At 33.6% G+C, this 25,657-nt stretch overlaps 3 protein-coding genes across 5 annotated transcripts; 1 reads left to right on the plus strand and 2 right to left on the minus strand.

The window, feature by feature from the left end:
- The first annotated feature begins 25 nt into the window (after positions 1 to 25).
- LOC109182005 lies at positions 26 to 9,738 on the plus strand. The gene is made up of 12 exons (XM_019332001.1): positions 26 to 202; positions 313 to 395; positions 655 to 799; positions 1,494 to 1,626; positions 2,339 to 2,637; positions 3,459 to 3,540; positions 3,645 to 3,808; positions 3,934 to 4,000; positions 4,161 to 4,219; positions 4,360 to 4,409; positions 4,530 to 4,689; positions 9,727 to 9,738. The coding sequence occupies exons 1-10, from the start codon at positions 107 to 109 to the stop codon at positions 4,405 to 4,407; spliced, it is 1,176 nt and encodes a 391-aa protein (XP_019187546.1). The 5' UTR covers positions 26 to 106; the 3' UTR covers positions 4,408 to 4,409; positions 4,530 to 4,689; positions 9,727 to 9,738.
- Positions 4,842 to 7,276, minus strand: LOC109182004 (probable ADP-ribosylation factor GTPase-activating protein AGD6). The gene is made up of 3 exons (XM_019332000.1): positions 6,360 to 7,276; positions 6,112 to 6,201; positions 4,842 to 5,718 (listed from the first exon to the last, which is right to left on the minus strand). Exons 1-3 carry the CDS (start codon positions 7,188 to 7,190, stop codon positions 5,200 to 5,202), a joined length of 1,440 nt encoding a protein of 479 aa, XP_019187545.1. The 5' UTR covers positions 7,191 to 7,276; the 3' UTR covers positions 4,842 to 5,199.
- On the minus strand, positions 7,829 to 24,921 carry LOC109182006 (ribonuclease 3-like). Of its 3 annotated transcripts, none has more exons than XM_019332002.1 (4): positions 24,731 to 24,921; positions 24,278 to 24,439; positions 8,353 to 8,551; positions 7,829 to 8,154 (listed from the first exon to the last, which is right to left on the minus strand). In XM_019332002.1, the coding sequence occupies exons 1-4, from the start codon at positions 24,914 to 24,916 to the stop codon at positions 7,922 to 7,924; spliced, it is 780 nt and encodes a 259-aa protein (XP_019187547.1). In that variant the 5' UTR covers positions 24,917 to 24,921; the 3' UTR covers positions 7,829 to 7,921. The 3 variants fall into 3 exon arrangements, with proteins under 3 accessions (XP_019187547.1, XP_019187549.1, XP_019187548.1); XM_019332004.1 differs by lacking the exons at positions 24,278 to 24,439; positions 24,731 to 24,921 and adding exons at positions 8,843 to 9,004; positions 9,136 to 9,307; XM_019332003.1 differs by lacking the exons at positions 7,829 to 8,154; positions 8,353 to 8,551 and adding exons at positions 23,262 to 23,670; positions 23,748 to 23,946.
- Between the last annotated feature and the right edge of the window lie 736 nt (positions 24,922 to 25,657).

Genomic DNA, 25,657 nt, shown 5'->3' on the forward strand with positions numbered 1-25,657 from the left:
AAAAAAAAAAAACTCGTTACTACTAAAATAAAATGGAGGAATTAGGAATACATCTCTATTTCCCGCTCTTCAACACTGACACCGAATACTCTCCGTTGCTAATGCTATGGCTTCTTCTCCGACTACAAATCATGCCGCCGATGAAAACGACGGTGATATCAGCGAAATGGATAGCGGATCCAAGTCCTACTTCCAGAAAGCTGTGAATATTTTCTTTACTTTTGATAATCCTTTATTAAAACTCTGCTCTTCAAACATCTTTTTTTTTTTTTTCCTTTTAGTTTATTTTTCCCTATTTCGTAACGAGTTTAGGTTTGCCTTACGGATTGGTGGCTAGTGAAAGCGGAGAACGATTCCCGTGGGAAGAGACTCGCTGTTGGTGGTTTCACTTTACGGTAAGCCCTTCTTCACCACAAGCTGTACATACAGGCCCGAATGGAATTTGGGCGACCCGATTTCTGATTCCGATGCTCTAGAAACAGCTGATTAAGCAGACTAATCTATGTATGAAAAGCGTGAATTCTTATTTTCTTTCTTTAGTGTATAACGTTGCGAATTGATAGTCTGAATCATTGTCTCTTTTTAACACTTTGTTGATGGAATTGTTTAGTCAGTAGTTTTATTATACCTCTGTTTCTGAATTTTTGGTCACAGGCATAATGTGAGGCAAGAGTTCTCTTCTGCACCGATTGAGAAGGTGTATGATGTCTTCACGCTTGAGACAATGGATGGCATATGCATTCTCCTCAAGGGCTTTTTAAACAAGACTCGTACAAGAGAGAATGGATTTCCATCCAAGGAAAGCCCCTGATTTTGTTTTGCCAAATTAAATTATAGTGATATATCATGCTCTTAGGAAGAAGAATTATGTTTATATTCTAATGGATTCCACATAACATCCGTAAAAGCCATTTCCAGAATTCTGTTTAATTTCATTCTAAGATGCAAGTCTTTTATACTGTTGTGTTGCCAACAGGTAACTATCATATATGTTGAAATTTAGCTGTAACTGTGAAAAGAGAGTGGAAAGTAAGATTTGAGGAATATTGTAATAGAGCTCTAGAGTGTTCAATGTCGATGCCCATTGGTGCTTACTGCTTATTTTCTGTTAGATATACGGCTAATGATGGTTGAAGGCAATATCATGTGCTGCAACTGTCCATGGAGAGGCAGTAAGGCATTTACCAAATGCGAGATACATCGGATTTAAACTTTTTAAGCGTCAATTGTAAACTTAAAGATTTAAATTCTAGCATTTTCATATGTATGACCTTTTATTGAATCACTAGCTAACTGCTTATTTGGGTACTTTATGAATAAGACTGCATTCAAAATTTATTTCCGAGGATGGAGAATTTGGCTTGCATTGAATTGACTAAACATCTAGAAGTATTGTGCATGCTCTTCACTTGCCTTACCTTTGATGCCAAAAGTAGTATCATTAGCTTGAATGTGAGCAACCTACATCTGACATATGCCAAACACTTAAACAGGTGTTTGACAATTTTATTTTGGGCTTTCCCCCTAATTGGGAGAGCTTTGCCGTTAAAGATTCATGGGAAGAATCTCCACCTAAAGTTTCAGAGATTGCCATTGGTCCGCAGAAGTCATCCTCATGCTCACAAAGTAAGTTTGACTAAACTCTAGTTCATTAATAATCTGTTGTCAAAAAGTTTAGATCTCATGTCTGTAATAATTTATGGCTTGTTTTGCTACAGAAGTTGTTTTCCTTTTGCTGTTTCCAGTTATATAAAACTTTTCAAGTTTTCATATTCTACTAGGAAATTATAAAACATTTTCATTAGTTTTAAAATTGTACATATTCACCTTTTTAATAAATATGAAAACATGTTGTAATTTTTTTGTTTTTTTTTATATAAGAATAAAAATGTGGGTGAAATGTGGCAAGGTTAGTAAGTAGGATGTGCATCAAGTTAGATAAGGACTTTCAGTTATTGCAGATATTCAAATATTTGTGGCGGCCTAAAAAGCAAATTTGAAAACAGAATTTAGTTTTTGAGAAGGTGAATGTTGGCAGTGGTAACTATGGTTTGGTGCTGATGGATGGTGGTGGTCTTGGGTGAAGGTTCATGTGTGCCTTTTCTATTCTGGAAAATGAATGAAAAATGTTTTCCATTTACTTTTCCAAATCCCCTGTTTTCAGGTGGAGAACACTTTTCCCATTTAGAAACTAGTTTATTGTTTTAAAAAATAACAATAATAAAAAAAACAAGACACAGAAAATTTCCATTGTTGCACAGATCCTTATGTTTCTCAAATTTCTATTTTAATGTTTGCTCATCCTAAATATACTTATGATTTTTCTGCACTTTAAAAGGTGTTTCAGAATTTAGAAAAACGACAAGGAAGAATAAAAATGATGCCAGTAGTGCAGAAACACATGGACCAGAATGTAAAAAGAACTTGAAAACAAAAGTTGGTTCAAAGAAGGGCAACCGAAGTGAAGAAACTGAAAATAAGGCATGTCGGCAAAAGAGCACGAATAAAGCAGTCAGCATTTCCCAAAGGTTCCGTTCTTGCTACAATAAACAGAACCAAACTTCAGAGGGTGGTACATTAATTGATCGTAAAATTGCAAGTACATCTGGGAGCAAGGCAAAAAGAAAATTGTCATATGTTAGTAAGCTTTCATATTACACACACACACCTATAAATATATTAATATACACTTCTTGATTGTTTCTTGCTGGGTTATTTAAGCTATAAGTTGTGAATTTCTGAAAGAATAACGGTTCTTGTTCTCTTGTGAGATTTGGCAGAATGTATCCTAGTGGTGCTATTTTTTAAATTTAATTATTTCAGGGAGCCATTGTATTGTGGGAAGATTTACTATTTTTATCTTAGTTTGCAGGTTCATACTTTAATCTCTAATAACTTATTGACAGAAATCTGGCCATATACATTCAGACTACAATCCCCGTGAAATGGTTGTATGAGAAAATTTTTCTGCACTTTAACAAAGCTATGTTGTGTGCTTTAATAACTCTTTCAAATTAGATGTTTGTAATCTGTTTTGATGAGTTTTTCCTTAGTCTTTTATGCTTATTAATGCACCTTGTTGTAAATGCACTATTGAATAAATGTCATTATTTGTGGATTATGCTAGCAAAGGACTCATTCATATGGACCACTTGGAAGTTATTGTCTCATTTTCTGTGGAAGAGAAGAATAATTTAAAAAAAGAAAAACTATGTGGAAGATTTTGTTATATACTGCTTTAGTATGGGTTATCAACAGTTAATAATCTAGTAATTTGTTAAAGAAAATCAGTTCCATTCATAGTTCTTGTTAATATTTCAGTTGAATTTGAAAAGTTAAGTAGCCTTATGTGTACCAAATGGGTGTCCTTTGAACATGTTCTCTTTTGTTAAGATCATCTCTTAGAATAGATTGAACATTTCTTATCTGTCTTTTGGTGTTTCATTTCATTTACTCAGGAAGAACCTTTATTGGAGAATGGAAGAGGGGGGGCTTCAGCGCAATCTGCTGAACCGTCAACTTCCAATGATTTGAGATCAGGTAGACTGAATCCACTTCTAATGCAAGCTACTTGTTTATTCTCATTGTTAGAGTTGTAGCTAACTTTCCCTGGTTCTGATGTTACATGAATGTATCTCTGAAAGAGATAATTGACAACAATCTTAGAGGAAACTCGGAAGATGAAACTTCTAAGGGGGAGAATCAGAAAGATGGAGGTGTTAATAAGGTTGTCATACAAAAGAATACGAGTAAAGCTGCCCAGTCATCTGTTGACTTTGGTTGTGCACGTAGTGCAACACCGGGAAAGGTAAAAAATGACAAGTATTGCATATGTATGGATTACTCATTTGTTAATTGAATTCCTGCAATTTTTATTACATATGAATGAAATCACCTTCGCTGCTGTTAATACTGGAATCTTCTGTAGCACAGAACAGACAAAATGGAGTTTCAGCTGTCACCTCTCCACAGTCTCTGAGTTATAAAAGATCCAGATCAGGTTTATTGGTTATCTGAGCTAGCAAACTCTCACTCTGCAAAATTCAATGAATACTGCAACTTAAACTCATTGGAACATCATGATTGTTTACTCCATTCATGCTGTTGGATTTCTTCCGAAGAATATTATAGGTTGATGTGTTTTTTTTTATATTCTGCAGGGAGATTGCTTCTGCCTCCTCTCAAATTTTGGCAGAACCAAAGAGCAATATATGATTCGGTTTGTACCTTGATTACTTTTTGCATAATCTTCAATATATATATAAGTATTCTTAAATATTGGCTTTCCTTTGCCATTTTATTTTGTGGATTTATATCTGGATCTTCCTATTGGTGACCTTATATGTTACTCATTTTCAGGACCGTAGAGTCACTGGAATTGTGAAAGACCCAGATGCGACCATCTAGAGGTCTGTTAGTCTATACCTTTGAGAGCTCATCTATAATGCTGTAGTGAACGATGAATCCTTAATCAGTGAAATGTTTTCAGTACACCAACCAACCTTGATTCATGCATTTTGTATTTGTAGCGAGCAAGGAAGGTAGGAAGAATGAAATCATGAATTATGAATGAAGCCTTCCTATGTTTTAGGGTTTGAGATTGAAAGAAAGGTTAATTGACCATGGTCCATGGATGTATAGTATAGTAGACTAGTAGTAGGTTAGATTGTTTAGACTCAGTTACATTAAGTTACAATATAATATTGAAGCTTTGGTCTATACGGGAGAGTTAAATTTTCGTCACATAAGCATAAAGTAAAAAATTAGAGTACCAGAAATTTGAACTGAGTCTCCACTCTCCAGTGGCTGTTCTCAAGCAAGAAGGGAAACACAGCAAGTTCAGTTTTAAAGGTTTATATACACTTGAGGAATAATAAACAAATAATAAATTCCAACCGAAATGAAAAACAGTAAACAAAAAAGAAAAAGAAAAAAACAATTATCATCTTACATGTTCCAATGTGGTTTGAATTTCAATTACATAAAAAATGGTCTGGAAAAGAAAAAACACACTATTCAGCTCTTTCTTTTCTAAGGTTTCTTCATTTACTGGGAGGAAGCAATTAGTCCTCCTTGTCTTGCAATTTTACAGGATGTTTGAACTCACAAGCCCTTCCAGCAAGTTATGCCATTATAACTAGATTTAGAAGGGAAAGTTTTTTAGGGAAGGTTCAAGTAATAGCAATTGCTACCCTCAGATCAGATGAACCCTCCATCTGTCCACTTGGTATCTGATTTTCCATTAGAAGCCACATGTTTATCATCAGATGTACTCTGGTAAAAGTTGTCGTATCCATCATCTTTAGCATCATCCCAGCCTGCCCAGTCATCATTGTTACTAGCTGTAGCTGTAGCTGGTGAACCCTTCTTAGGTTCCTCCCAAGTATCTTCTTTACTACCCCAATCATCCCAGGAGTCTGAGCTGACAGAATTAACTTGATTGACAGATGAAGACTGCCCAGCTCCTGAAGAACTCCATCCCTTCGAGTCCTGATTAAACTCCTGATGATAGCCATTCTGTTGGTTATTGTCTTGTTGCCAATTATCATTTTTCGAGTCAACATTGCCCCCCTCTTTAGTATATTCATCAACCTTCTGTGAAGCTAATGCTAGAACCCCTTTCATAATACCCCAAGTCATATGACCAATCTCAGTTGTTTTTGTTGTAACAACGTTCACCGTTTCATTCACCTTTGAATCATAACCTCCCTCTATCACCTGTAATGAAATGGTTAACACATGCATCATAATTTATGCCTGCACTGCCATCATGGCTCAGTAACATTAAAACACAACAATTTGGGATTTCATTTTCTTAACTATAGCGTTAATTTCATTTCAGCAATAAAGTTTGTTTCTTGGGGAAAAAAATTAGTCCATAAAGTCGTAAACCAAACATGGGACTAAACTACGTCGGGAAACATCATACTTAGGACACAACACTAAGGGGTTTGAACTAAACGGCCCCATAGAGACTTATCTATTTGGGAGGGATCAAATCCCCATAGAAATCCATTTTGAGCTAAATGACTCCAAACAGTTTATGTATTTGTCCATATCGTACTCCACAATTCAGATGAGATACAATTAAAAAGAAGCATAGTAGAGTACCTTTGTAGTAATCTCTTTGGTCCCTGCTTGAACTACATTTGCAGCTGACTGGGCTGCTGTAGCAGCTACCATTGATAGCTTACCGAGCCCCTACACAAACCATTCCAGATTCACATAAGCTTTACGAAGGCATATGATCATGTACCCATATAATATATCACATAGAGATCAAGTTTACAAAAAAGCATGTGAATTGTGATTATGTTAAGATTAAAAGAATTATGATTTCTAATATAGATATAGATTACCTGAGAAACAGATGAAAGAACATCCCCTCCTTGAGAATAATTGTTATTATTCCTAGGCATCTGGGAAGGACTAGATCCAAACCCAACATATTTCCCTCCCTGAGAGGGTGGAAGACCCTCAGGCCGGGACTCATTCTCCGCCCTTTTCCTAGCAAAAAAAGTTTCTTTATTTGCAGCAGAGGTTTCCAGCTGCGCCCTATAAATATCCTCTGTTGATCTCGACCTTGATGGAGCACCACCACCATCGCCGCCTCTCCTGAAATCACCCACCGTCTGATTTCTCCGTATATTATTATTATTACTATCATTGTTGTTATTATACCCTCCATCATCGTAGCTATCCCAACTATCCCACCCGGAATCGCCACCAAAGTCTGAGGCCGCTTTCCTACCGCCGCTCAAAGGGGGCTTACCATTGGAATTGGCATTGGCGTTGCCGGTGAGAGTTTCTTTGACGACGGGAGGGTCCCGCCACGGCTTCCCCTCCGCTAGGGCTTGGATCTTATCCCGGTAAACCGCGGCGGCCTTGGTATTGTACTTGGCAACAATATCGGTCGATTTAGGAATCCCGTACTGAGCGATGAAGGAATTGAACTTTTCATTGCCGCTCATCTCCATTTTCCGGAGCTGGATCTCGGACCAGGAATCCATGGTCACGGATCGCACGAACGAAATGTGGACTCCGAGGCCGCGGTGCTTGCCGGAGCACTCAAGGCACATGAAGACGCCGTAGGAGACGGACGCCCATTGCGGATTCTTCTGAGAGCAATCCACGCACATCCTGTTCCCCGGTTGCGCTTGAAGCTCCCGGAGACGCCGCGATGCCGCCATGCTTAATCAATCAAATCCCTACCCACCCAATACCCAATTCGATTAGGGCTCGCGTCGCGAAATCGGATGGATTTTTGCGATGAATGTTGAATCAAGATCGCGACGCATAAATCAAATGTTTATCGATCAGATCATATTGAGAAAAAAAGAAAAATTAAAAAGGTGAAATTATTTATTATTTTTGGGTAAATAAAAGAAGAGGATGGCCGAACCGAGTGATGTCAAATCACGGCCGGTGCACAACTGCACATGTAAAACAAGTTATTATTAATTAAGAAATAAATTTTTAAGAGAAATAATTTAATTATAAAAATTTTTTAAAAAATTTGTACAAATTAAAAGAGAGGAAGCAACAAAATTAGATGTAGTGTGATAAAGTTTCTCCAATACCGTATGTTATTATTAATGGTTGGGATTTAAATGCATGAACACCAATGAGAAAAGTATATAAATGTGTGGTCATTCATTTTGGACAAATATATATCTCTCTATAACGATGTTTTGAGAAAAATAGTGTAATTTATTATATATTAAATTATATCTACTCATTTTCAAAAAAAAAAAAAAATTATATCTACTCAGTTACGTTCTATCCGCAACTTTATTTATATATAGTGTAGTACATGACGCTGTTTTAATTTTCTTGTCATTATGGTACAATGTAACTATTACATGATGAATAGCTTTGTACCAATAGCTAGCTAGTTTATTATATCCCCCTAAATAATTAATTAGGGTTTAAGGAACTTGACTTTATTGTCATTTCTACTATCACAAATCCAGAAAGCGCCGGGGCATGGAAACTTGTTGCCCTGTCGAGTAGCGCACAAGGTGATCTGGTCTAGAACGCTGTTCAAACCATCCTCATCTTCTCGACAAGTTACTGCCGCTTCCCCTAATCCTGCTTTCTTTACCGCTTCATTGATCGCCTCCCCTGGATAATACGTCCCGTTTGGTTTGATTCCTGCAATCATTATCCAACCAAACTTATAACTTACCAGAAAGCGCCGGGGCATGGAAACTTGTTGCCCTGTCGAGTAGCGCACAAGGTGATCTGGTCTAGAACGCTGTTCAAACCATCCTCATCTTCTCGACAAGTTACTGCCGCTTCCCCTAATTCAAATTAAATGAATTAAATAAGCTAAGCTAGGTAGCTAGTTACCTGCATCACTCAAAAGTTTGAGGAGATTAATTTGCCTTTGTACTCTAAGGGCAGCTGCAAAGTAATCATGCAGATCAAGAACTGATTCTGCACAACTACCATACTTCACCCACTCTTCTTTCCATAACTTCTTACTGTCCCTACTAGGGCAGCTCAGAGATGGCCAATACCTTTCCAAACTTGAAGCTAAATCTGCAATCTATAAAAAAAACTACAATTAACTTAAGAAACAGCTGAACTCCATAAGCCCCCACCACAAATAGCTCATATGATTCCTAGGTGCTTGTCCCTACCGAACCGTGATGTGGGAGTTACACCCAATTTAGTGGGCACCAGAGACTGATCCTTCCACCTAATGATATCGTTGATTTACCATATCCACAAATCCTATCAGGTCAGGGTGTGGGCTGAGGCGATGCCTTTTGTGGGTAAGGTGAACTCCATAAGAAACATATCAAGTATTAAATTAAAAACATGTTTAATTAATTACCTGAGATGGCTGGAATTTGGTTGTTGTGTTGCAATTTTGTGGAATCCCTCCATCTTGGGCATAAAATGGCTGGAACTCAGAAATGATGAAATCATTCAATATAGGCTCTCCCTTCTTGGGGAGGCAACACCCTTCTTTGCTTTCACATTTTGTCTTTGGCCACTGATATGATATGATTAACCACAAGATTAAATTAAAGAAGAGAAATTATATATATTATTAGTAGCTGGAATTGAAGAAGAAGAATATATATATATATATATATATATATATATATATATATATATATATACCTGGAAAATGATGAAGAAGTAATCGGGAGTGGTCTCGGCGGTGAAGACGAGCGAGGAAAGTGAAGCAAGACAGAGTATTAGGAGGAGAAAGCGTGGGATAAATTTGTTCATGTTTCTTCAATTTTTCTTTGGCACAAGTAGAAATTAAAGATGACTGAAAATTTGCCCAGTGTGGTAGTGAGTAGTGAGCTGGAGGACATGTAGTAGGGGCTAATATTTATAGGTTGTTCCCAGTATATCCTTGCATTTAATCATGCGCGCTTTCAAACTCGTCCAAATTGGTGGGCGGTTTTGACCTTTACCTACCCCAACTCCCCCATCCAAACTCATGCTAGCTGTATGTAGCTTGCTTATTTGATAGCCCGCTCAATAAAGTGCCTGCATGAATAGTTCAACTGGTCATAAGGATGAAAGTTAAAAAAAATGACTAGGGATCTCGAGTCTCACTGAGTCTCACCAACAACAAAGAATATGAGTCAACAAAGTTAAGCTCCGAAAACTAAAAAAATATTGGTGTAGTTATTGATTGAAATGAATAATTCATATTATATCGATTTTAATATATTTTTTTAATTATTTTTCTTTTCATAGAGAAGGTTTTAGGTTTGAATCACATTCCAATCGAAATTGACATAATTGTTAAACATATACTATGAATATGTTAGAGTATATTAAAAAAAATACAATATAACAACTAATGTGATTGCTCACTCTTTGGCCAGAGCTTCTTGCTCGTATACTAGTAGGGAGGTGTGGGACACAGATATCCCTCATTGTATTCGTGATTTGATTTCGCAATAATAGTTCGCTTTGATGGTCGTTTTAAAAAAATACAATATAAAATTTAACATAAACTTTGGTCAATTAATTAGAATCACGAATTGGACATTGATGAAACAGTACACTTAATTTACAATATATATAATATATTCAATATAGATGAGAATCTATGCCTATATCATTGTCTTTTTGGGGAAAGAGAATTTGGTTCTGTTTTTGAATGTGCAATGCGCCAACACACTAAAATTTGCAGTGAAGCACATTAGGAGAATTGATTAAATCAAGAATTCATTTATCGTGGAAGTGGCAACAAGAGGAAGCATGGATCATGCCAATTAATAGGGTTTTGCATAGCAACAAGTATGATTATGGTACTATTCAGTGAGGGTCCTTCTCTCTAAAACTGTTATTACACCAATTAATCCAACATTCTGCCACATGTCATAATTATGCATTCTTGAAATATTTACTTTCATGAAATTTTGATAATCTTGCATTGATATACGTCAGGATACTGAATGATAATTTGATAAATTTTGCAAAACTAATATAAAAATACATGTTGAGCATTGGACTATTTGCGAAATGCGTGTGTGGTAACTAATTCATCTAATAAGAGCAAATAAAGTTAAGCCTATAAAGAAAACTAAAAAATGTTACTCTAATTGTTTGTTGAAATGAATGGTTCATATTATTTTGATTTTAGTATTTTTTTAAAAAAAATTATTTTTCTTACTTTACTCGGTATTATATCATTTATTTTTTCTAAATCTCTCCGCATTCTAAACTTTAGAGCATTCATTTGTTGAGGTTTTTTTTTTTTTTTTTTTTTTTTTTTTTGGTTGAGCTTTTAGGTTGCCATTTGCCAAGTAGGAGAGATGAGAGAAGGAAATGTGAGAAAAAGAAAAGGAAAATAAAATAAAATAAAACAAGTCTAACAAATGAAAGAAAAAAAAAGAGAGGATATTTTACGCGCCCAACCTGACGCTGGTACACGTGCCCAACAGTTGAACTCCATAACCCGGCTCGCACAAATAGTTCATATGGTTTCTGGGTACAGATTGTAAGTAAGAACGCAAAATCACCACAATGTGAAGTTATTAGTTACAATCCAATATAGGAAATTTTTTGTGGGTCCCCTACTTAATAGGTGTCGAGTTATCATGATTTACTACTTTCACAAATCTTATTGGGCTGGCTCAGGGGCGAGGGATTTCGGTGGGGGAGGCAAATGCCATGGAAAAATGACTAAAATGTGTAAGTAGGCACATGTATTTATGAAAATATGACGCTGCTGGGGATTGGACGAAAATATGAAAAACATGTTTGGGAAATGCGTTTTATCACATTTTCAGTCAAACATGATGGATATATAATTATGTATAGAATGTGTAAAGAAGATTTTGCTTAAAGATGGAAAATAAATTAGACCAATTGGAAAAGTTAATGAATATTAATAATTTACTCAAAATTAAATATGATCCCCATATATAATTCACTGAACACTGATATTTAAAATCTCTAAAGTTTTAGCACCAGATGCGTACATCTACACATTGACTACGGATGCGTACATCTACACATTGACTACGTATGCGTACATCTACACAATGACAATTAATTGGGCAATTATTTGATCGAATTCAAGCAATGATAACATCAAAAAGTACAATCGATTCAACTCAATTTTTCAATTGCATTATATAATATTCGATGTAATAATTTATATAATTATATATTGATCAAATATTCTTAAAATATTTTAACAAATCAATTCCGTGCATCGCACGGTCGAAAGTACTAGTACAAGGTAATAACAAATTTGTAGGAAAATGCATCTATTGCATGTCGTAAGTGTTATGCTTCTAACATTTCCCTTTGTTACTTTTTCTCCCGAGGATTGAATCTCCAACTATAAAGGTCTCTCGTGCTGCCTACCAAAATATTTGGGAGGAAGTAAATTAGGGTAACTCAATACATGACTCATCAGACGTGATCAAATGCGAGTGCGCACAAAGAATCTGTCCACTTTAACATGATTTGTGGGACGTACACGTTCTTACTTATTGCTTTATTATTATTAGTATTTTTTTTTAGTGGTTTGTGTGATACGTTGTTATTTTATGTAGCTTATTGTTGATTGTAAAAAAAGTTTTTTTTTTTAAAAAAAATATTTTTGTTACAGCTAAATTCCCAAAAATAGCATGTGAGACCAAGGGTACATGACGAGGTTTGGCCAATCTTAGGCTAGGTCCAGCAAATTATATCATGGACCTAGGTCATAAAATAATATTGTTACGTTAATCATAAATTTAGATATATCAAATTTGAGTGGACAAATTATATTATGGAATAAGATTCTGTGAGGCCATAAATGGAAATTTGATTCTAAATAATTTTTCCCAAAAATACCAGTCATAGTAATCACAAATAATCCAAAATTTGTACCACACATAATTTTATTAAAACCGATTTATTACCGATGCGCGCTGTTAGGATAATTGAAGTATTGATTTTTCAAAGATATAATGAATTACCCAAAAAAAAAATGGAGTATTCAAATATAAACGTTTTCTGTAAATTTGGACAAAGAAAGAACACATTATATTTTACTTTTGAATAATTTATATAAAAAAAGTTTTGGTATAAATTATCACAGTAAAAAATAAAAATAAAAATAATAATAACCATGATTTATATTTTGACATATAATAATGAATAAAAAGAACAGCAGATAAACGGAGGTGGAAAAGTGTCCTAGATTCCTAGATTAAGTTAAAAACCCATAATCTTAACTAATAAATGGGATAATTTGAGTTATATTTGATTATTTTTTCTCAAAGTTATTACAAACGTGTCCTATACGGGTCTAATTCTAGATGTCTGTCTCGAGATGTTAAATTCTAGTTCTAATGTTTTAATTCGTTATGTCTGTAGATTTATAAATTAGTTGGCCCATGCGCTTGCTAAGGTTGTTGATTCCCGTACTAACCCTGGTTATTGGATGATTTGATTGTCCCCTAGTTGTATTTCAAACTTCTTCGTGCCGGCTTAATATATTAGGTTTTTGGGTAAAAAAATTGACAATTGTTCTTAAAGTTGTAGTTTAGTTGGCAATTGATGATAAATTTAAAAAGGAAATATTCTTTTTTATTACTGTCTTTAATTTTATTCTATTCAGACTTACTAATCTCTTGCTCAATTTGTATTTGTAATTTTTTCTATTTCTAGTTAATATACAATAATGGACCATACCTGCATGTAAAGAATACTAATTAATATGTATCTGTTTTTAACATTCATTTTCAACTATATATATAGAAGTATTAAACCCTTATTGGGAGAAGTATTAAACCCTTGTCCATAAGTATTCCTTTCATCCCATTAAATGAAAGTTGAGTCAAGCTATAATTAATTCGATTGGTATGATTTCAATATTATCTATTTAGGAGAACATATTAAATATAGACTAAATACACTTTTGTAATTACAATTTAAATACTAATTAAGTAAATCTATTGTCATCTACTAAATCCATTTTTCACTAAAAAAATAATCCGCAAATTGGTTGACAAGGCACGTGATATTGGAATGAGTTATTTGGAGTAATTATTGTTGATACCTATCTCGATGATATTTTACAAATCTTGACAGTTGAATGTGTTGGAGTGATTTTTCCAAATTAAATTATTGCAATCAAATTGGCAAATTATATTTGGCCACTTCTTTTTGGTACCGAAACTTTACACAAATAATATGGGTATGTTTGGTAAAATAGTTAGTCTATCAGTCAATTTTAGTTCATTTGATTACTATTAGTTATTTGACTTAGTAAAAAAAATCAATATGATTATTTGATTAATTAGCTTTTTGTAACGCTTATTTCTCTAAAACACTAAAATTCAAAAAGCTATTCAAAATATCTTTTCCGATAAACTTTTTGAGAAAGTTATTTTGCATGTAATCAGCGATCAATTAACAGCTAACAACTAATAACAATAAATTTACCAAATATCTTTTTACAATAATCAGGTAATGTTATAGACTAATCAAACCCACTAACCGAATTAGCTAACAGCTAGCAACTATTTGACAAAGCTTCTTTATGAGCTTATAATTTATTTTAAACTACTAATAAGCTATAAGTTTTGTTTGGTAATATTCTCAAACTAAACTAGTAGTCTAAAATAAGAGTTTATTTGAATATTAATTTGTGTTAGAGTTAACTAATTTATTAGTAATAAAATCACGTGCATTGCACGTGCAAATTACTAGTTAGTATAAAATCACTTTAATATATTAACATATAAAAATTCATTTACTCCAATTCCTATATATTTAGGCAAAGTACTCATCTCGATCTCGATCTCTTCACATGAAATTTATCAATCCACTCGTCAATATTAACATTTATGCATGTTTTTTCCTATTTATTACATATACAGTTGATTATCACATTATGCCTATAAGCTAAGAAATGTTATTTCTAATAAACGGTAAGATCGATAGGGAGAAATATGAAAATAAGCACAAATATTGACCTAATAACAGATAGTGCTTAGGCAACAACTTATCCCAGACACGTTTTTCTCGGATTAAGGATAAATTTTTATCCTCACCCACACTTATATAAACCCTCTAAACTAAACAATCCCTAATCCCTAATTCGAGTGATTTTTTTCAACTTCTTGTGTTTCCAAGTTATCCGAGACCCATGTTACTAAGACAAGGTAATAACAAATTTGTAGGAAAATGCATCTATTGCACCTCTTAAGTGTTATGCTTCTAACATTTCCCTGTGTTACTTCTTTTCCCGAGGGTTGAATATCCAACGATAAAGGTCTCTCATGCTGCCTGACAAAGTATTTGGGAGAAAGTAAATTACAATAACTCAATACGTGACTCATCAAAGATGATCAGCAGTTGCGCACAAGGAATCTGTCCACTTTGACATGATTTGTGGGACACGTTCTTACTTATTGCTTTTTCTTTTTTGGTGGTTTGTGTGATACGTTGTTATTTTATGTAGCTTATTGTTGATTGTTCTTTATATGTTAAAAAAAGTTTTTTTTTTTTTTTAATAAAATTTTGTTACAGCTAAATTCCCAAAAATATAATGTGAGACCAAGGGTACATGACAAGGTTTGGCCAATCTTAGGCTTGGTCCAGCAGATTATATCATGGACCTAGGTCATAAAATAATATTGTTAGGTTAATCATAAATTTAGATATATCAAATCTGAGTGGACAAATTATATTATGGACTAAGATTCTATGAGGCCATAAATGGAAATTTGATTCAAAATAATATTTTCCAAAAATTCCGATCCAATCATAGTAATCAAATAATTCAAGGTTTGTACCACATACAATTTTATTAAAACCAATTTATTACCGATACGCGCTGTTAGGATCGTTGAAGTATTGATTTTTCAAAGATATAATGAATTACCAATAAAAAAAATATTGAGTATTCAAATATAAACGTTTTCTGTAAATTTGGACAAAAAAAGAACATATTATATTTTATTTTTGAATAATTTATATAAAAAATGTTTTGGTATAAATTATCACAGTAAAACATAAAAATAATAATAACCATGATTTATATTTTGACATATAATAATGAATAAAAAGAACATCAGATAAACGGAGGCGAAAAAGTGCCTTAGAGATTAAGTTAAATTAAGAATCCATAATCTTAACTAACAAATGGGCTAAATTGAGTTATATTTGATTTTTTTTTCTCAAAGTTATTACAAACATGTCCTATACGGGTTTAATTCTAGATGTCTGTCTCGAGATATTAAATTCTAGTTCTAATGTTTGAGTTCGTTATGTCTGTAGATTTGCAAATCAGTTGGTTCATGCGCTTGTTAAGGTTGTTGATTCTCGTACTAACCCTGGTTATGGGAGGGTTTGATTGTCCATCCCCTAGTTGTATTTCAAATTTCTCCGTGCCGGCTTAATATATTAGGTTTTTGGGTAAAAAGAAAAAAAATTGACAGATGTTCTTAAAGTTGTAGTTTAGTTGGCAATTGATCGTTACGATAAATTTAAAAAGGAAATATTCTTTTTTATTTTTGACAAAATAGATATTTAATACCTGCTTACTGTAAAATTTTACTGTCTTTAATTTTATTCCATTCAGACTTACTAATCTCTTGCTCAATTTGTATTTGTAATTTTTTCTATTTCTAGTTACAATACAATAGTGGACCACACCTGCATGTAAAGAATACTAATTAATATATGTATCTGTTTTTAACTAATTCGATTTCTATAATTAATTCGATTGGTATGATTTCAATATTATTTATTTAGGAGAACATAGATATTAAATATAGACTAAATACATTTTTGTATCTTCCTTGCTTTCAAAAAAAAAAAAATACATTTTTGTAATTACAATTTAAATACTAATTAAGTAAATATATTGTCATCTACTAAATCCATTTTTCACTAAAAAAAAAAACAAAAAAAACAAAAAAAAAAACAAAACAAAACAAAACAAAACTTTCCGCAAATTGGTTGACAAGGCACATTGATATTGGAATGAGTTACTTGGAGTAATTATTGTTGACACCTATTTTTTAAAATAAAATAAAAATTCTTGATAATATTTGACAAATCTTGACAGGTGAATGTGTTGGAGTGATTTTTTCAAATTAAATTATTGCAATTAAATTTGGCCACTTCTTTTTGGTACCGAAACTTTACACAAATTTTCTACGTTACGTAAAATAGTTAGTCTATTAGTTAATTTTGATTCGTTTGACCACTATTAACTATTTGACTTAAATTAGTTAAAAAAATCAATATAATTATTTGATTAATTAGTTTTTTGTAACGCTTATTTCTTCAAAACACTAAAATTCAAAAAAACTATTCAAAACATATTTTTCGATCAGGTTTTTAAGAAAGTCATGTAATCAATGATCAGCTAACAACTAACAATTAATTTTACTCGCGAATTTGAATGTTAATTTGTGTTAGGGTTAACTAATTTATTAGTAATAAAATCACGTGCATCGCACGGGCAAATTACTAGTTAGTATAAAATCACTTTAATATATTAATATATAAAAATTCATTTACTCCAATTCCTATTTAGGCAAAGTACTCATCTCGATCTCTTCACATGAAATTTATCAATCCATTGGTCAATATTAACATTTATGTTTTTTCCTATTTATTACATATACAGTTGATTATCACATTATGCCGGTAAGGAATGCTAATCATGAGGTGTTTATATATCCGTTTTCAACAATAAAATCTTTGTTGTCCATTTCTAAAATAAACGGTGAGATCGATAGAGAGAAATATATGAAAATAAGCACAGATATTTACCTAACGAATAGTGCTTAGGCTACAGCTCATCCTAAACACGTTTTCTCAGATTTGGATAATTTTTTTATCCTCACCCACAACTATATAAACCCCCTAAACTTAACAATGCCTAATCCCTAATCCCTAATCCCTAATCCCTAATCCCTAATCCCTAATCCCTATCTACTAAAGCATATCTAAACTCTTTATGGCTTCTCAACTATCTCCCAAATGGAGACGTGCTTGTTTCCCTCCGTTATTAGGACCTAAATACTATTACCTCGACCCTTCTCTTGCTCAAACCATAATGCCCAACATGTCCTCCACCAACATTTCTAAAGCGAAAGATTTCTTAAGGTCGAGCGTTGAGATTATCATGGCAAATCCGGAAATGTCTATCGTTGATCATTGCTTTAGAGAAGCCAATCCCTGTGATGTGGGTGTACACCTTGATTCAGTCAAGTGTGGGCTTCGTTTTCCTCTCCATCCCTTTATGTCAGAATTTTTAAATGCCCATGAAATTGTACCCGCTCAGTTAGCACCTAACGGGTACAAATTTTTGGTGGTTTTCTTGAGTGTTTGTGAGGAGTGTGACATTCCTCCCTCTCTCACCCTCTTCCATTACTTGTTGAATGTTGAACCCGCCATAGCTACGGGAAGTCAGGGCTTTGTGACCATCTCCTCTCGTCGTGGTTTTAAATTTGTGACGGATCTTCCTGCCAACCACTTGGGTTGGAAAAAGAAGTTTTTCAAAGTCCGAGTCCCACCATCTCAAATCTCCTTTCCTAATGTGTGGACCACCCGGGTTCTGTGTTTTCCTACCCCAAAAGAAACACCTGAACTCAAGTCCCATGTAGAGAAAATAACCCGGGTTTCTCGGTCTTGTAAGGTCTATGCCACCCAGGAGAAAATTGAGATTCTATATGCGTTTAATGCCGCACTTGCTGCACCCGTAGATCCTCTTCCTCATATTGATGACCCACTAATTCCAATTCATCAAGCTCCTTTGGCGATTAAGGTTGGATCTCCCTTTTTTCCCTAATTTTTTTGAGTGACCAGGAATCTTACAGTTGCTATCCAAAGGTGTATACGGACAAATCCAGCCTTTGTAACCCTAATCAACAAATAAAGGTAAACCAGCTTAGTAGGTTGCCCACCACCGAGATTGTGTACTGGGCCCGCCTTGTGACCCTAACTGCAGTTAAATCAACCTTAGTTGTCCATATACCTGACCAAGAAGGTCAATAGGCTGCTCTGACTGAGAATCAAATTTATAACCTTGTGGTTATCAAACCAACTGCAGCCTACCGGCTGACCGACCTGATTGGGTTGTCCTAGATTTTTTCTTAATTTTCTCTACTATTCATCTTTATTCACATTCTAGAGTTTTTTTTGACTAGTAGTGTGGGTATTGAGCAGGTGGAAGCAGTGGAGGAATCTACTAAAGAGATGGCTGAGAAAATCAAAGAGTTGGAGGCCCAACTCTCTTTTGCTCGACAAGCTGGGGTCGATGACTTCAAGAAGTCCCAAGAATTCCAGCAATCTGCATTGGAGTACATCCATGGCAATCTAGAGGCGTTTTTGACTTGGGAACTGTATGACAAGTCCCGACGTAAGGCATTTTTTAGAATTATGGATGATAATCCTGTTTGGTTACAAAAGAAGGCCCGAGGAGAAGCCTATTACAAATCCAAATGGTCGATGGAGAAACCCAACTATGAGCCCCTCATGCTGGAATTTGATGCCATTAACGCTAATAGACTGAAGATTCCCAGGCGTCTCGCAACACTTGACGTTAGTTCTAGTTCTGCCCCTCCATCCCTGGACAACTAGTGGTTATACTTTAAGGTTTATGTTGTAGTAATATATATATATATATATATATATATATATATATATATATATATATATATATATATATTGTGTATTTTCCTTTATTTATTGAATGATGATGATTTAACTATGTTTTCTATAAAAACCTACAAAATCTTTCGTGCAAAATTAGATTGTTGTGAATATTTGCAAGTTCATAATAAGTTGTGGAGTTTCATTGTGAATATGTAGAGTATCTCATCTTTTGTTTCATAGGATATCGTGCTTGGAAACATAGTTCCTTTTTTTACTTTTATATCTTTTTATCAATGTCGATCTATTTTTTTTTTTTTTTTTTTAAACTCTCTTTCTTTTACCTAGATACGAGTTTGAGAATGACTTCTTGATAATAAAGATTTTTATGTAATGTGTAAGAATGGATTTGGTGCTATATGTTTAATAAGGGATTATTAGTTTATTTTGCTGGGCTTGGTGTTGAATTATCAAAGAGATGAGATTCTTGAGCTTTTAGGATTGAAGGAGGAATTTGTGAAAACAATAAACATGATAGTGATCGAGGGTGGATTCATGAATAACAATTGATACAATCTAAATGCAACATGACTTTTAAAGCATTTCTTGTCTTGTTATTATAAATTTTAAATATAATTTTTTGGTATATTTTGCGTTTTATTTTGTCTATTCTGGTCATTTTTTAGTTTTTTACCATGGAAATTATCACTTTTGGTTATATGACTATTGTGGTGTTGTTAATTGCAGTCCGCAAGTTTCAAAATTGTCAATTTAGAACCATAATTATTAAAATTTTCTCATTTTTAGAATTTTAGCCCCGGGCCAAATTTTTGGCTAAAAATAGTTTTAAAAAAAAAAATTTGGTGTGCACAATGGATCTGTCCACTTTGATATGGTTTGTTGATTATTCTTTGTATGTTAAAAAAAAGTTTTTTTTTAATATATTTTTATTACAGCTAAATTCCCAAAAATAGAATGTGAGACCAAGGGTACATGACGAGGTTTAGCCAATCTTAGTCTAGGTCCAGCAGATTATATCATGGACCTAGGTCATAAAATAATATTGTTAGGTTAATCATAAATTTAGATATGTCAAATCTGAGTGGACAAATTATATTATGGAATAAGATTCTGTGATGCCATAAATGGAAATTTGATTCAAAATAATATTTTCCAAAAATTCCAATCATAGTAATCACAAATAATCTAAGGTTTGTATCACACATAATTTTATCAAAACTGATTTACTATCGATGTTGTTAGGATCGTTGATCGATGTATTGATTTTTCAAAGATATAATGAATTATCAATAAAAAAAATATTGATTATTCAAATATAAATGTTTTCTGTAAATTTGGACAAATTAAAGAAAGAACACATTATATTTTACTTTTGAATAATTTATATAAAAAATGTTTTGGTATGAATTATCACAGTAAAAAATAAAAATATTGGATGGTTTGATTGTCCCCTAGTTGTATTTCAAACTTCTTTGTGCTGGCTTAAAATATTAGGTTTTTGGGTAAAAAATTTGATTGTTTATCTTAAAATTATAGTTTAGTTGGCCATTGATCGTTACGATAAATTTAAAAGTAAGAAAATATTCTTTTTCATTTTTAACAAAATAGATATTTAATATCTGCTTACTATATTTTACTGTCTTTAATTTTATTCCATTCAGACTTACTATTCTCTTGCTCAATTTGTATTTGTAATTTTTTCTATTTCTAGTTAAAAAAAATAAAAATCCGCAAAAATTGGTTGACAAGGCACGTGATATTGGAATGAGTTACTTGGAGTAGTTATTGTTGATACCTATCTCGATGATATTTGACAAATCTTGACAGTTGAATGTGTTGGAGTGATTTTTTTCTGTGTCTGTGTCTGATTTTAGGCCAATAACTTTATGTAATGTGCTGTATAAGATAATGGTCAAAATGATTGCAAATCGCATGAAACCGCTTCTAGAGGGTATTATTTCAGTCCCCCAGAGTGCCTTCTTACCCGACAGATTAATCTCGGATAACATTCTTATTGCATCCGAGGTTGGTCACTATTTGAGGAGGAAACAATTGGGGCAGGTTGGGTGGGCAGCTTTGAAACTGGATATGGCAAATTCATATGACAGGATGGAGTGGCCTTTTGTGAGACAAATGATGCTTGGATTGGGCTTTGATGAGAGATGGTCCAACTTGTGATTGTATAAAAAGAAACGGCACTTTTTTCGCCCCGTTCCATAAAAAGTAACTTTGATTGTATAACATATTTAGTTTTATTGTGTATACACTACAGTTTCATTTTAATATAACAAGAGTACATAAAAATAATACATGAAGTAGTGTCAGTTTAAATACACTGTAGTTTCATTCAATAATTAACGCACTAAAAAAAAAACGTGTTCCGTTAAACTGTAATGGCTGCCGTTTCTTTACTTAAAGAAACGGCCCCGTTTTTGAGTCATGGTCCATGATATAATTGCTTTGGCAAATCATTTTGTTTATATATATATATATATATATATATATATATATATATATATATATATATATATATATAAGATCTTGTGAGTTATTTATTTATTATAGTTTTCATATCGGGTATTAATTTAATCGTGCAATACACGTATTATTACTAGCTTGTGTGTATATATATACACACACATACATACTTAACAAAGAGGTGACTACCCTTTAAAATTCCTCGCTTAAGTTTTTTGTTATTCACATGCATGTAGTTATAAATCTCTATTAGTTTGGAAAGAATAAATCTCTATTAGTGCATTATATATTTATTGCTAAAAAGATTTTTTTTTTGAAAGTAAACTGCTGAATATATTAATCAATCAAAGCCGAAATAAAGGCAGGAGGGGTATCCTCCCATAACATAGATCTGAGTATGCCTGTGTAGAGGCTGACTGAGCTAACGAATGCGCTAAAAAATTTGAAGTGCGAGAAATATAAACAACAGAGCAGGAAACAAAAAGACCCATTAAATCCCGACATGCTGAAACAGCTAAACCTTCATAAGTGCGAAACTACGTCGCTGAATTGCCAAGAGCGTGACACAGGTCTGAACAATCTGATCGTAACTCCATCTCCGTGATCCCCCGATCCCTAAGCCAGGACAGGGCCTCCTTACATGCATATGCCTCCGCCATAAAGGGTCCGTGACAAAGTAGTAATGGACCATTCTTGATTGCCATAAAATTGCCGTTCGCATCTTGGAGGTATAAACCGTAGGCCGCCCCCCGTGTAGTGGCCGAGTACGCTAAAAAGATTTATATCTTTATAACTGTATCATCATTATTATAAATCTTATATATTTATAATTATATTTAGGAAAAATTACACTTTCTATCTTTATCTTTAAATTATAGAGAAATATAAAATAGCGTTTTTCTTTAAGTTCCTCTTGCTTCCTATCTATCAATTTTTTGCAAAGTGTCTTTTTTAATCAAATTCTAAAAAAATGAAAAAATCTCTTTGCAAATAATTGAAGACCAAATAATTGAAGAACAAAAAGTATTGTTGAGAATAATTGAGGGACGACAAAAATATTACTCCGTATTTCCTTATAATTCAAAGATGAATTTTTAATTTCCCATTTTACTTAATTGGTGTTTTTTTTTTTTAAACTTTAGCGATGCCGAGAAGAAATTATATTATCATAAATTTTAATAACAAATTATAAAGAATAAAAACATGTTAAAAAGTACAATAATAAATTATAAGATAAGTATACAATTATTCATTACAAATTTTAAAAATCTTCCATATAATTCCAAAAATTAAAAATGACATTGACCTAAAAGCGGTGGTCAAGTGGGTGATGCATGACTGTTGTACTTAAAGGTCTATAATTCCAAAAATTAAAAATGACATTGACCTAAAATCGGTGGTCAAGTGGGTGATGCATGACTGTTGTACTTAAAGGTCATGGTTTGACTATTGTCAACACTCTTTCGGTTGAACCTATTTGTTATGAGCTATTAAATAGGTGGTGAGATTTGTTGCGATGTTCTCCTAATGTGATTTACCTCTTCTATTTGGTTTGCAAGCTATTACACTATAGTGAAATTTACCCAGTGAATAATTAGAGAAAAAATAATAATATTTTTTGTCTCTCAATTATGTACAAAATAGTATTGATATTCGAATCCATTTAGAAATGAATAAACTTATCGAATTGTTTCATAAAGTCAATTCAGCCCCATCGAACTTTATTAATAATGTAGTACTACATGATTTATTTCTTTATTTTCATCACTATGGTACAACAAATTAAAACTATTGCATGGCGAATAGCCATGTACCAATAACTTATTCCCTCTAAGTACGTAATTAATTAAGGTTTGAGGAATTTAACTTTATTGCCATTTCTGCTATCACAAATCCAGAAAGCGCCGGGGCATGTAAACTTGTTGCCCAGTCGAGTAGCACACAAAATGACTTGGTCCAGAATGGTGTACAAACCATCCTCGTCTTCTCGGCATGTTACTGCCGCGTCCCCTAATCCCGCTTTCCTTACCGCTTCATTGATCGCCTCCCCGGGATAATACTTTCCGTTTGGTATGATTCCTGTAATCATTTTCCAAACTTATATACTTACCAAACTATAGTAAAATAAAACATTTTCAAACTTATATAGTTATTACCTGCATCACCCAAAAGTTTGAGGAGATTAATTTGCTTTTGTATTCTTAGGGCAGCTGCAAAGTAATCATGCAGATCAACAACTGATTCTGCACAACTTCCATACCTCACCCATTCTTCTTTCCATAACTTCTTACTGTCCCTTCTAGGGCAGGTCAGAGATGGCCAATACCTTTCCAAACTTGGAACTAAATCTGCAATCTATAATAAACTATAATTACTTAGGAAATAGTTGGATTTAGTATGAAACAACACTGCTGGAAATTATGGAATTTCCGACCACCTGAAAGTGATCTTAAATCAAGTCAAAAGCCTTATTCCGACCACTTTTGGTATCCTGAAAAACTTTTGTTGCTATTTCCGACCACTTTTTGCTTTCGACTTGATTTAAGATTACTTTCATGTGGTCAGAAATTCCATAATTTCCAGCAGTGCAACTTAAGATTTCTACTTTTAATATACTACCCAACAAGATTCTACTTCATTCTATTGGAATCTTTTACCCAGGCTGAGTATTAAAAGAATAGTTTACCTTAGATGGCTGGAATTTGGTTGTGGTTGTGCAATTTTCTGGAACCAGTCCCTCTTGGGCATAAACTGGTTTGAACTCAGAAATGATGAAATCATTTAACACAGGCTTTCCTTTCTTGGGGAGGCAACAACCTTCTTTGCTTTCACATTTTGCCTTTGGCCACTGATTAACCACAAGATTTACAGTAGTTAATTCATTATAAAGAAAGTAAATCACCTTTATTACTAGCTAGTTGTATTCTCACTGCTGGAAATTATGGAATTTCGACCTCCTGAAAGTTATCTTAAATCAAGTCGAAAGTAAAAAATGATCGGAAATAGCAACAAAAGTTTTTCCAGATATCAAAAATGGTCAGAACAAAACTTTCGACTTTTTAAAATCACTTTCAGATGATCTGGAATTTCCAGCCGTGTCTGTAGCACTGTAAACTCAAAGAAGGAAGAAGATACATACTTGGAAAATGATGGAGAAGAAATCGGGAGTGGTCTCATCGGTGAAGACGAGCGACGAAAGTGAAGCAAGAGAGAGTGTAAGGAGAAGAAAGCGTGGGATAAATTTGTTCATTCTTGAATTTATAGCAAAAGCAGAAAGTAGACTGAAATTTTGCCGAGTAGTGAGGTGGATGGACATGGAATACATGTAGTGGGGGCTTATATTTATAGGTTTGTTGTTCAAATTATATCCCTGCATTTAATACTGCGTGCAGTGTGCTTTCAAACGGGTCCAAATTGGCGGCCAGTTTTGACCATTTACCAAACCCAATTCAGGTATAACTCTTGCCAGCTGTAGCTTGTTTGATATCCCCTAGTATGCTGGTGTATAATTCGATTGGTTGACCAGATGCTGCTCATTAATAACATCCTTATCCGTGCATATTTAGGAGATATTGAAATAGTGATCGTTGACAAATTAGAGAGAAGGATTTGATTCTTATGTAAGGATGGGTTTTTTGAATAGTAATGTGATCAGAGGAAAAGGTTGAGACTGACCGCTTTTCGCGCACAACAAATGCCCACACAGGCCCGTGCAGTGCACATGTCAGGCGCGCTCGACAGGACAAATTATGCTCTGGAAATGTGTTCACCATGAATGGTGAACACGGGTCCAAACGGAAAATTCATAATCTTATAACAGAAAATTCATAATCTCATAAAAGAAAATTCATAATTTTATAACTGCACATTCATAAATCCATGCAATTATGAATGTGTAGGCATGGATTTATGAATGTGCAGTTATGAAATTATGAATTTTCTTTTTATGAGATTATGTTGAAGAAGCTTGCGCGAAGAGGAAGTGAAACCACAAAATGTGAAACTGAAGAAGAAAAGTCACGCGGTTAATTAAGGGAAAAAAAAAAAAAAAAAAAAGATAACAGTG

Source organism: Ipomoea nil, unplaced genomic scaffold (genome assembly GCF_001879475.1).
Source record: "Ipomoea nil cultivar Tokyo-kokei standard unplaced genomic scaffold, Asagao_1.1 scaffold1043, whole genome shotgun sequence".
Lineage (NCBI taxonomy): Eukaryota > Viridiplantae > Streptophyta > Magnoliopsida > Solanales > Convolvulaceae > Ipomoea > Ipomoea nil.